General features: G+C 41.5%; 2 protein-coding genes and 1 long non-coding RNA gene across 3 annotated transcripts in view; 1 reads left to right on the top strand and 2 right to left on the bottom strand.

Moving 5' to 3' along the window:
- Positions 1 to 8,774, bottom strand: part of LOC133160443 (uncharacterized) — a 10,904-nt gene extending 2,130 nt beyond the window's left edge. Inside the window, exons 1-2 of the long non-coding RNA XR_009715895.1 lie at positions 8,411 to 8,774; positions 8,188 to 8,324 (exon numbers count right to left, since the gene is read on the bottom strand). This is a non-coding gene — a long non-coding RNA (uncharacterized LOC133160443). The remainder of the gene's footprint in view (positions 1 to 8,187; positions 8,325 to 8,410) is intronic.
- On the top strand, positions 2,154 to 4,168 carry LOC133160437 (uncharacterized). The gene is made up of 3 exons (XM_061288084.1): positions 2,154 to 2,292; positions 2,874 to 3,749; positions 3,854 to 4,168. Exons 2-3 carry the CDS (start codon positions 2,886 to 2,888, stop codon positions 4,151 to 4,153), a joined length of 1,164 nt encoding a protein of 387 aa, XP_061144068.1. The 5' UTR covers positions 2,154 to 2,292; positions 2,874 to 2,885; the 3' UTR covers positions 4,154 to 4,168.
- On the bottom strand, positions 5,148 to 7,331 carry LOC133160429 (uncharacterized). Its single transcript, XM_061288072.1, has 3 exons — positions 7,162 to 7,331; positions 5,579 to 6,638; positions 5,148 to 5,499 (listed from the first exon to the last, which is right to left on the bottom strand). Exons 1-3 carry the CDS (start codon positions 7,234 to 7,236, stop codon positions 5,468 to 5,470), a joined length of 1,167 nt encoding a protein of 388 aa, XP_061144056.1. The 5' UTR covers positions 7,237 to 7,331; the 3' UTR covers positions 5,148 to 5,467.
- Positions 8,775 to 11,942: the final 3,168 nt, after the last annotated feature.

Genomic DNA, 11,942 nt, shown 5'->3' with positions numbered 1-11,942 from the left:
CAACACCGCGTCACTGGCAAAGAAAGCCCAGCGCCGCCTGTACTTCCTGCGGAAACTCAGGCGAGCGAGCGCTCCTCCGGCCGTCATGACTGCATTTTACCGCGGCACCATTGAGAGCGTCCTCTCCAGCTGTATTGCTGTTTGGGGTGGCGGCTGCACTGACTACAACTTGAAGGCCCTGCAGCGCATAGTGAACACTGCTGGTAAGATTGCTGGTGCTTCGCTCCCCTCCTTGAAGGACATTTACACCTCCCATCTCACCCGCAAGGCGACCACGATTGTGAGTGATGCGAGTCACCCCGCTCACTCTTTGTTCGAGCTTCTGCCCTCTGGGAAGAGGTACAGAAGCCTGCGCTCCCGCACCTCCAGACTCTCAAACAGCTTCATACTCCAGGCTGTTAGGATCCTGAACTCGCTCCCCCGTTCTGCGTAGCGTCCTGCACTTTTACTGTCTGAACTGTCTGAATGCACACTGGCTCTTATTATTTATTATTTGTTATTACTCTTATTTATTGTTTGTGCCTTTTTGTTTATGATGTTTTTTATTTTTGCGCTATGCTTGCTGGCTCCGTTATTTATTGTGTTATCTGTTTATTTATTATTTATTCATCACTCTTACTATTGATTGTTTGAATTTTTGCCTTCTTGTTTTTATATTGTGTCGCGTACATGTATGTCTATCGTGTTATGTGTCTCGTCACCGTGGGATAGAGAAAAACGTAATTTCGGTCTCTTTGTGTGTTGTGACATGTGGAGAGATTGACAATAAAGCTGACTTTGACTTTGACTTTTGAAAAAATGATTCCCGAGCGCGGCACCGCTGCTGCTCACTGCTCCCCTCTCCCCCAGGGGATGGATCAAAATCACATGGGGATGGGTTAAATGCAGAGGACAAATTTCACCACACCCAGATGTGTGTGTGACGATCATTGGGACTTTAACTTAACTTCAAGTTTAATATTTCACTTTGGTGGCAAATAGGTTTCCTCTTTGTATTGCGCTGCGGAGCAAACTATCAAAATATAACGAATAATTCACCACTGTTAATTTCCAATTTTAAGGTTAGGAGACCATATAATGTGGCATTATTTAAAAAGACATACAGCCTAAGGCATGGCTGCGGGAACATCTACCTCAAGATACCACAGAGAATGAAGCCTGCAAAATTACATTGGCTTTTCCTCATGTCACATCAGTTTATAGCAGTTATCTCGAATTCATTTTTATGCTAAAAAGGTCTAGGACATTATAGAATGGGACCCAACCAAGTCCTTGCGAATAATTGACAATAAAAAAGCTTCACCTTGATGGATTTTGTCACAGTTGAGCTGACAATTGAGATGGGAGGAATGAAGGAGCAGCACACCAGAGATTATTGCACCGTTTAAGTGATAAACTGAAATTAATTAGTGATTTTATTTGTCTTCATAAAGTTATCTATCAAGACAGTAAAATGGTGAAAAATCCAGGTTCACATGAATCCACTTAAAGTAAGTCAAACCAATGTAATGTAGTTCTTTTACCAAACTGCATCTAGCTATAATGCTACCACAGCTAAGCAGAACACAGGTGTAGTAAGTAAGCAAGCGCAACTTATTGTCTTGTTTCACCAATTAAGGTACAGTCACGTTTGTGTGGCGGTAACCTGTTAAAATAGAGCGAACAGATACTATTTAATTCATAAAGCACACGCAGATGGCGAAATGTCTAACACACTACAATGGCCAGAATCCATCTCTGTACGCCAGTGATATTTATGTGTACCGTTTTTTTTCCATGTATAATGCGCAAAATGTAACAAATTTATTGTCCTAAAATCTCGGGTGTGCATTATTACGGAAGAGGATTATACGGAAGAGGATTAGGGCCAGTGAAGAAAAAAAAAACGAGGGGTGACAGGATTCTGACTTTTTTCTCAGAATTCTGACTTTATTCTCAGAATTCCGACTTTAAAGTCAGAATTCTGAGAATAAAGTCAGAATTCTGAGTTTAAAGTCAGAAATTGGGAATTCTGACTTTAAAGTCAGAATTCTGACTTTATTCTCAGAATTCTGACTTTATTCTCAGAATTCTGACTTTAAAGTCGGAATTCTGACTTTATTCTCAGAATTCTGACTTTAAAGTCAGAATTCTGAGAATAAAGTCAGAATTCTGACTTTATGGCGTGGGGTGGCGGAGGGAGAGTCAGTGTGGTGTGGTTTTGACCAGAGGGACATTATGTCGTAAACGAGTGACTTTTTGCGTGCCAGAGGATTGCCGGAGGACATCATTTCACACTTGGAGGAGCAGGGGGTGAGTAAATAAAGCATTGTGTTCATTTTGGTGACTGTTGCGTATATAACTGGCTCCGTGTAGCATGTAGCTCCGTTGCTAATTGATAGCTCTTGACGGGACGCGCCGCATTTACACGTAAAGAAGCATTATGCGTATTTTTGTTCATTCAGTAGTCAGTTTCATTAAACCGATGACGTAATGCACGATTATAAATATATATACACGTCACGGCAACGTCACAAAGCGTCGGTAAAACACCGCGACTCGCGGCATAAACTATGCCTTGCTGATTGTGACCGGCTGCAATATCATTGCACCTTAAATTTAACTCAATACACTGATCACATTGTTGTTTAAGAGTGATGATTCTACGCGCCACAATTCAAGGTTACATCATTTGAAGGATAATCATGCACACACGCACGTCTTTATTTACTCACTGGATGAGACTTGTTTAGTGATGTTACACCTGACATCGTACCAGGAGTATTAGTATTAAAAACAACTTTATACAATAAGCATACTGTCATAAAGTCATGTTTTCAAAATGCCCACTGTTGTGTTTGACAAATTGTAATTGTTTTTACTTTGTTGTGCAGATAAAGTGACTGATGGAGGGTGCAACTCAACCAGTGCCTGAAAAGCCGGATTTGGATGACTTAATCAAGCTATGTTTTAGACTTGCATTCAGCAACAAGGAAATACTTGCCGTTTTAGCACATAATGCTCAGACTATTATAAGTATTCGGACTCTGAAGAGAACTTGTAAAAGACTTGGTCTGTTCCGAAGAAAGAATCAGTCGGACCTGGGAGATGTGTTGGCTTTTGTCCAGCATGAAATCCTGACTTGTGGCCAGATGCAAGGTTATCGCTGGCTTCATCTACGTGCGATTCAAAAAGGATTTGTTGTCTCACAAGATACAATAAGACAAATTATAAAATTGGTTGACCCAGTCGGCGTGGAATTAAGAAGAGCACGACGCCTTAGAAGACGCCAGTACAGCTGCAGAGGCCCAAATGCTCTTTGGCACATGGATGGCTATGATAAATTAAAACCCTATGGGATTTGCATCCATGGTTGTATTGATGGGTTTAGCCGGTATGTGTTATGGGCAGAGGCCTATACCACAAACAATGATCCCAAGGTGATTGCAAGTTATTTTATCAAAACAGTTTCGCGCATTGGTGGATGTCCAGAGAGGATCCGTGCAGACAGGGGCACAGAAAATGGTTGTGTTGAACAGATGCAAGTGTTTTTGCGACAAAACCACTCTGACAATTTTGCTGGGGAGAAAAGTTTTCTTTACGGGAGAAGTACTGCCAATCAGCGCATTGAAGGGTGGTGGTCCATCCTTCGCAAACAGAGCGCACAGTTCTGGATTAATTTATTTCAAACTCTTCAGGAGGATGGTCACTACACAGGAGATTTTCTGGATGAAAGTCTTATCCAGTTCTGCTTTCTTAATCTTGTGCAGGTAAAATATTTTGTATCTCCCATGTTTTTGAAGTTGAAATGAATAATTTGAATAATAAAAAATAACAATGTACTTAAATACTTAACTATGCTGCTCTTGTGCAGGATGAGCTGGATGAAGTTGTGAACACATGGAACTCACACAAAATAAGACCAAGGTCGAACGGCGATACAGCTTCAGGCCGGCCAGTCGTCATGTATTCATTCCCTGCCATGCACAGTGCCGAGGATCGACTAAAACCCACTGGAATGCAAGATATCACTGCGTGTATGGAAGAGTGCACTCCAAAATGCCAGTTTCCTTGCGATGAAACTGTATTTGAACTGTGTTGTCTGCTAATGGTGAAAATGAATGGTACGCTCCATCAGATCCATTGCATGCAAGTGACTTGTATCTTATGTTGAGAGAGGAATTACTGAAGATTGTTTGACAAGCGTATTGATGTAATACATATAAACTCCTCAGAAAAATAATTTTTCTGATTTTTTTTAATCAGTAGTCTGTATACTCAGTTACTATGTTTTTTTAGTCCTACAATGCCTTCTTGACCTTTAAATATTCCTTAATGACCCAAATTAAACAGAATAATTCATTGCAAAATTGAATTTTTTTTAACTATGCTTACCGGATCTATGGTTATTCTTTTCCATTTGTGATTAACAAAAACCAAGATGTTACATTTTGCTTGAAATGTCCTGAATTTGACTGCTTAAATATGTATTAAGTATTAATGTATTACTTGTATATTAAAAATTGTGTCTTTTCATAGAAGGCATCTGTACAACATAATACTTTATTTTTATATACCAACATTCAGGTGCAGTCTGGAAATACATAGTGGATAAAGAGTGAGTTTATTGAATGCAATAAAATATTACCACGCTTCATTACAGAAGCATTCACTTAATACTATGTAGCTGCTGAAAACAACCATCCAATGGTTATGCATAACATCTTGGGTCATTTTAATAAAGCCCTAGAACTTTTATATAACTGGAACACAATGCCAAATGCAAGCTGTTTCTATAGAATTCTAAAAACAGACCAATATGAACAGTGAACAAAATATGTTGTGTTGATGCAACTTACAACGGATAATTAACGGATTTATGGTTATTGACACAATTAAACAATATCCATGACCCAGATATTGCTTTCGAGAATGGCATTGAATTCTGATCGGAAGTCTGGGAAATTTTCATAGCTGTCAGCAATGTACAAAACCTTTCCACACGTGTGCCCCACTGGTCTTCTACTAAACTCTGTCATGTGTTGAAACTCCACAAGGATGGTGTCGGTGACAATAAGATCAGATCCAGTGCAAAACCGGAGAAATTTCTGAAGCTTGAGTTCATCCAACTCTCTGATGAACCTTTTTAGATGATTTACCACTTCCTTCTGCTTTGAGGTTAAATGGTTTGGAAATTTCAGCAGTTGGCAGACCTTTTTGGAAGTAGGTTGCAAGTCAGAGCACAACTTGTTAAGTGCGTCAGGACTTATGAAGTCATGGTGAAAAGTAACCTCCCTCCAGCAGTCAATAACAAACATGGGCTTTTGGACAAGCTCTTTGTGCGCTATTTCCTGCAGTATTGTGGGAAAGGTTTCAGGTGTGATCCTCTTTCTACACCCATAGCTGTCAAGAACTTCCACAAGATCATCTTGGTCCACTTCTGAAAAGTTCTTCATTGCGTCCATCAAAACGTCACGCTCCTGGCTGCTCACAAACTGCAGAAAGTGGGCCTTTGGATCACTGTAGACACAGTTGAAAAGCACTTGCTCAAGGAAAGGAAACGCAAGTTTGTTTGGGAAATAGCAACACTCTTCGTAACCTTTTATAAGTATTCTCCCAACTGCTTTCCACTTTGCTGCAGAAAAATCATGACGGATAAATGGCACCTTAATTGATGTACCAAGGGTGCATCGGTCATAGAATTCCTGCCAGAAACAGGTGAGAACATCTGTCAGTACTCCAGACCCAACACCTGCTTCTTCTCTATCACCTGGGAGTATACGTTTCACACTGAGTGGTTTGTTCAGTATTTCTTCTTTACAGAATGCTCTTATCATATCATTCAATGTGTCACTGGAGTGGACAGTTATAGTCAACACATCTTGTGGATCAGGTGGATTGAGGGGCATAGCAGGACCATCGTAGATCATTGTGACTTCTGTATCTTCCTGTGTGTCATATGTGGGACCAAAGGTAATTTCTGAATCAACAGAAATGTTGAATAGCTGGTAGACTTCATTTGAATAAACAGAGACCTCGTCACTTTCTGCGGCATTGTATTCACTGCCATTGTCTGACGTAACTTCCTCATGTGTGTGGACATCATCTTGGTTCTCTTTTGGTCTTGTTGCAATGTAAAAACGCAACAATGTTAGCTTTGCAGCCTCGTACATATAGCCGATGGAATGGCAGGTGTCATCAGTGAGGCAGTTTTGTTTGAAATCCCAAACCTCAAACTCAAAGTCCAATTCTGATCCTTTGGGAGAAATCCCATTTGGGAAAAATAGTTGTTTTCCTTCCTTGAGAATGTCTTTCAACCCAGCTTCTGTGGACATTTGAAGTTTTCTGGTACCCCCTCCCTGCTTCTCCCTCACCTGTTTGGTCATCTTTCCATCACTGTGTATCCATCCGATCGCAATATTTCTTGTTGTTTTCTGCTTCTTTGTCTCTTGTGGTTGTGTCTTTGAGGTGGTGTCCTCTTTGTCACTGTCTTTCCTGAGTTTCATTTTTTCACGTAGTTTTTCTAAAAGTCCGTTTTTTCTTTTGGATGTAGGCTGTTTCGTCTTGCAAAAATTAAAGAGTGCAATGCGGTCTCCATAGCGAGGGATGTAATTGGCAAGAGCGGCATCGTCCATCAGTGCGATGACATCACTGTCAATCTGCACGATGACAGAAAAAGAAATCTGTCACACACAATCACTTAATTTGAAAGAATGAAGCACAAATATAATACTTATAGTAAATCAAATCCACACTCGACAAACATGTTGCAACTGTTTAATCTTTAAGAATTTATTAAGCCACATTTATACCTGAAGTCTATGTGTTTTTTTTATTTCATTTTATACACTATTTCAATCATCAGTTGACTTAATGTGAGTGTGTAAATACTTAAAATGATCTAGCGTTGGATTGTGGTATGGAGAGTCAGCAAGGCATAAGGGGTTTTACCGACGCTTTGTGACGTTGCCGTGACGTGTATATATATTTATAATCGTGCATTACGTCATCGGTTTAATGAAACTGAGTACTGAATGAACAAAAATGCGCATAATGCTTCTTTACGTGTAAATGCGGCGCGTCCCGTCAAGAGCTATCAATTAGCAACGGAGCTACATGCTACACGGAGCCAGTTATATACGCAACAGTCACCAAAATGAACACAATGCTTTATTTACTCACCCCCTGCTCCTCCAAGTGTGAAATGATGTCCTCCGGCAATCCTCTGGCACGCAAAAAGTCACTCGTTGACGACATAATGTCCTCTCTGGTCAAAACCACACCACACTGACTTTCCCTCCGCCACCCCACGCCATAAAGTCAGAATTCTGACTTTATTCTCAGAATTCTGACTTTAAAGTCGGAATTCTGACTTTATTCCCAGAATTCTGACTTTCTGGGCCAGTGAAGAAAAAAAAAACGAGGGGTGACAGGATTCTGACTTTTTTCTCAGAATTCTGACTTTATTCTCAGAATTCTGACTTTATTCTCAGAATTCTGAGAATAAAGTCAGAATTCCGACTTTAAAGTCAGAATTCTGAGAATAAAGTCAGAATTCCGACTTTAAAGTCAGAATTCTGAGAATAAAGTCAGAATTCTGACTTTAAAGTCAGAATTCCCAATTTCTGGGAATTAAAGCAATTCTTTAAAGTCAGAATTCCCAATTTCTGACTTTAAACTCAGAATTCTGACTTTATTCTCAGAATTCTGACTTTAAAGTCGGAATTCTGACTTTATTCTCAGAATTCTGAGAATAAAGTCAGAATTCTGAGAATAAAGTCAGAATTCCCACTTTAAAGTCAGAATTCTGAGAAAAAAAGTCAGAATCCTGTCACCCCTCGGTTTTTTTTTCCTCACTGGCCCTAATACCGTATCAGACGCTTGCTCTATCACCTGCTCATTTGCTGTCACAATGTACCCTACACAAATCCGAAACATTTTTTCGCTATTGAGTTTGCTAGCGCATGCGCAGTGATACTGACCGGCAGAATAACAACCGGTTGTTCCCAAAGACGATCTTTTTTCTGAAATAATTTTACGTTCACGGACTTAAGTAGGAGTCAAAATTTGGGTGCGTATTATACATGGGTACAGGCTTTTTTCCAGCATTGACATGCCATTTTTAGGGTGCGTATTATACATGGGGGCGCATTATACATGGAAAAGAAACGGTACTTAAATGAGGCAATTGGCGGAGAAATAACTTACCGATTGTTGTTGTCTCACACTGGCAAAATCAGGTGGAGCTCCTTCACACGTCGGAAGACTTTAAGAATAGTTCTCTGGGTGCTGATGCTAGGTGGCTTGTCTGCTTTGTCTCTGTACGCAGTCCAGCACTCTATAAACTGTCAAATCAGCAAACAGCTCATATGACATCAAACCGGATGGTGTTTGTTTTGTTTTTTAATGTAAGAACTTCTTTGCAATTTACCTCTCGTCTGATCTTTTGCTCCACTTCTGAGTGACAATTATCCCATCTGTGACAGCAGGCCTTAGTCATTTCAGCAACAGAGTTAGAGTGTCTTGGCGGAGTCTCTCCAGTAGAGCTAGGTCGGTCGGTCGGTATGTTGGTAGAAGCCGAGTCGGTCTCCCATTCTCAATAGAGCAGCTGTACGCCGTCAGTGCCACCAGCTGTATCCATCACTCATCTGTCCTGTCTCGGCCTCTCGGCTCCATTTCATATACTTTCATGCACTCCTCAATGCCTGCACTCATTGCTTTCTCCTACCTCTTGCCACTTGCTCCATCCCTTCTTTTAGGGCGGCCCTAAAAGAAGTTATGGAGCAAGTGGTCCGGTTCTTCTGTGTTGACTGGTTCAGTCTCATTAAACAGGTGTTCGAAAACATGCAGGAATGCGGCCCCCAAGGACTGGAGTTTCACATCTGCGTTGTAACGCATGCATCTCAGTTGCAAGTTCACAGTGGGGAAGTGGAGCACAATGGTTTCTGCAAAAGCACTAAAGAATATTATTGCAGCAAAGTGATTCACCCTTGACCTTTAATTCCATTCACTGAAGATGTGCAATAATGCACCAGTTTCTCTGTGAAGTTCAAAAAGAATGCAGCTGAATGCAGCACTTCTTGAAAATCACTCTACAAAGGCCTGGACAGACCTTGCAAAGGTGATTTATCACAAATCATCTACAGAGAAGGAGAAGTGGCACACATGCCTCTGTCTGTTTTTTTGTCAAGACACATCAGATCTTCACGAGGATTTGGACTGAGCAACTGTAGAGAAAAGGTTCTGCTGACATTTCTCCAGAATTGTCACCAGAGGAATGCACGGCAGACATGTTACAATTCTCTGACCAACCCCAAAATGCTCCATGATTTGGAACCCTTCGTTCAGCAAAGAGAGGTCTGTGGGGTTCTTGAAGATCATTTTTATATGGTTGTAAGACCTGCAGCTATGCCAAGGCATGTAGTGCAGTGTCGAAAAGCATTGTCATCAACCAAGCTGCAAAAACATGCAGCAACTCTGTCAACAGTACCCAACATGACTGGCACAGACATGGATCACCTCTTGGTCATGACATCAAAGTCAAAGTCAGCTTTATTGTCAATCTCTCCACATGTCACAACACACAAAGAGACCGAAATTACGTTTTTCTCTATCCCATGGTGACGAGACATATAACACGATAGACATACAAGTACGCGACACAATCTAAAAACAAGAAGGCAAAAATTCAAACAATCAATAGTAAGAGTGATGAATAAATAATAAATAAACAGATAACACAATAAATAAGAGGAGCAAAACGGAGCCAGCAAGCATAGCGCAAAAGTAAAAAACATCATAAACAAAAAGGCACAAACAATAAATAATAAGAGTAATAATAAATAATAAATAAACAGATAACACAACAAATAAGAGCCAGTGTGCATACAGACAGTACAGACAGTAAAAGTACAGGACGCTACGCAGAATGGGTGAGCGAGTTCAGGATCCTAACAGCCTGGAGTATGAAGCTGTTTGAGAGTCTGGTGGTGCGGGAGCGCAGGCTTCTGTACCTCTTCCCAGAGGGCAGAAGCTCGAACAAAGAGTGAGCGGGGTGACTCGCATCACTCACAATCGTGGTCGCCTTGCGGGTGAGATGGGAGGTGTAAATGTCCTTCAAGGAGGGGAGCGAAGCACCAGCAATCTTACCAGCCGTGTTCACTATGCGCTGCAGGGCCTTCAAGTTGTAGTCAGTGCAGCCGCCACCCCAAACAGCAATACAGCTGGAGAGGACGCTCTCAATGGTGCCGCGGTAAAATGCAGTCATGACGGCCGGAGGAGCGCTCGCTCGCCTGAGTTTCCGCAGGAAGTACAGGCGGCGCTGGGCTTTCTTTGCCAGTGCTGCGGTGTTGGTGGATCAGGATCCACCATGAGTTTTATAGACTACCAGACAAGAAAACTACATCTGAAAGTTCAGTTAAGTCCTGCTGGCTCTTGAGAGTAGAAGATTGGCTGCGCGTAAAAGGCTTGTCCGAGAATGAGGCAGCATCTCCGGACAGCCAGTGGGAGGAGGCAGCCTCCACTTAGTGGAACTTAGGCTCCGAAGAATACAGTCAGGGGCGCGTAAAAGGCTTGTCCAAAGAAGAACCGCTTTGAGTTCCGTGGAAAGAACTTGATGAAATTACAATAGATCCAAATGGTATACACTGTATTTGTGTCACGGGCGGAGTGTGGAAATGGAGCGACCAAGTGCAGCTTGGACCAGGGTTTATTGCAGGAACTCAAAAGACATACTTGGCAACTAACATAACTTACTGACAAAATCAATAACAGGAACCGAACAGCGACGTGAGACAGAACGGACAAGGTGTCATTCCATGACAGCAGCAACAGCATGCAATGCTCCGACATCGAGTGGCACACAAACAGAATGTGTATGTGTGTTCTTTGTTGTTGGCCGCCACGTTGACAATTGTGTTTGAGGTTGGTCAGCCCGATCCTGCTGCGGCAATAATTCAGGGCTAGTTGTGTCCTCCCTTCCTGAGGCTGAAGTTTCACAGATGGGGATAACTGCATGCTTTAGGGTTAGGGTTTGATCCTTCAGCTGAACTGCCAAGAAAGAGTTGTCTTAATTGGTGCATGGTTTGATGTCTTTTAGCTCGACTGCCAACAAAGTTGTCTTGTCTTGCCCGTGAGATTGACTCCTCCTCTGCCGTGTGGGTTTCTCACTACAGCTCCACCTGAGGTCACGCTTGCCTTTCCAGACCTTCTGAGTAAATGAGAAATGAAACGCAATTATTGCAAGCAGTACTACGTTAACTTGTGTCTTCCAAATGTCAAGCAATTCTTTAAATGTTAATTCCTACACAATAAACAGGATGCTTTACGATTCAAGGACGGTTAGATTTTAAAGTGGAATGGTTCGGTTTGATATGGTACGGCTTAGTTCGAGATAGTATGATACAATGGATTCTTGTCGTTTTACATACAAATGAGAGAACTTGAAAATGTAAACACAGCACAAAATCGCTTGATTAAAATATTTGATACATAGCTCATATTTTAAATTGGAACGATTCGCCGCGATCCGATGAACTCGTACCTTAATCAGAACTGATTTTTCAATTCAAATAGTTTTTTTTGTTACGCCCCTAGCTACCAGTATATGCAACATTTAAGCAGTTGCGAAGCAGCCAGGTTGTTGGATTTATTAAGATTCAAGAACATCCTCATAGTCTTATTCTAAATGTCTTACACTTTACTGTGAAACGAGTTTTAACAAAATCTCAGTTTTGTAAAATGCTATGATCCCCCCACTCCCTTATTTGTATTGAAGTAATAGCAATTGATTTGGAGACAGCAGACACGTGAAAAATTACTTCTACCATCTTTTACTGCTAGTAATGGAATGAATTGAATTGCAATGATCGGGGGTCTACCAGCCGAACTAGCAATGCACACAGACGGGCCCACCTACCGGTTTGACTCTCAACCATGGCCCAAATATAGTCCACCCTGCTGTT

The sequence above is a fragment of the Syngnathus typhle genome, linkage group LG1 (genome assembly GCF_033458585.1).
Source record: "Syngnathus typhle isolate RoL2023-S1 ecotype Sweden linkage group LG1, RoL_Styp_1.0, whole genome shotgun sequence".
Taxonomy (NCBI): Eukaryota; Metazoa; Chordata; class Actinopteri; order Syngnathiformes; family Syngnathidae; genus Syngnathus; species Syngnathus typhle.
The sequence above is the reverse complement of the archived record's forward strand: the minus strand, read 5'-3'. Positions and strand labels throughout refer to the sequence as shown.

Excerpts from the sequence above, each read along its gene's own strand:
- LOC133160437 (XM_061288084.1), top strand. The coding sequence starts at position 2,886 with ATGGAGGGTGCAACTCAACCAGTGCCTGAAAAGCCGGATTTGGATGAC. Across the intron at positions 3,750-3,853 it reads GCTTTCTTAATCTTGTGCAG|GATGAGCTGGATGAAGTTGT; the intron begins GTAAAATATTTT and ends GCTCTTGTGCAG.
- LOC133160429 (XM_061288072.1), bottom strand. The coding sequence starts at position 7,236 with ATGTCGTCAACGAGTGACTTTTTGCGTGCCAGAGGATTGCCGGAGGAC. Across the intron at positions 6,639-7,161 it reads CACACTTGGAGGAGCAGGGG|ATTGACAGTGATGTCATCGC; the intron begins GTGAGTAAATAA and ends GTCATCGTGCAG. Across the intron at positions 5,500-5,578 it reads TGGGAGAATACTTATAAAAG|TGATCCAAAGGCCCACTTTC; the intron begins GTTACGAAGAGT and ends CTGTGTCTACAG.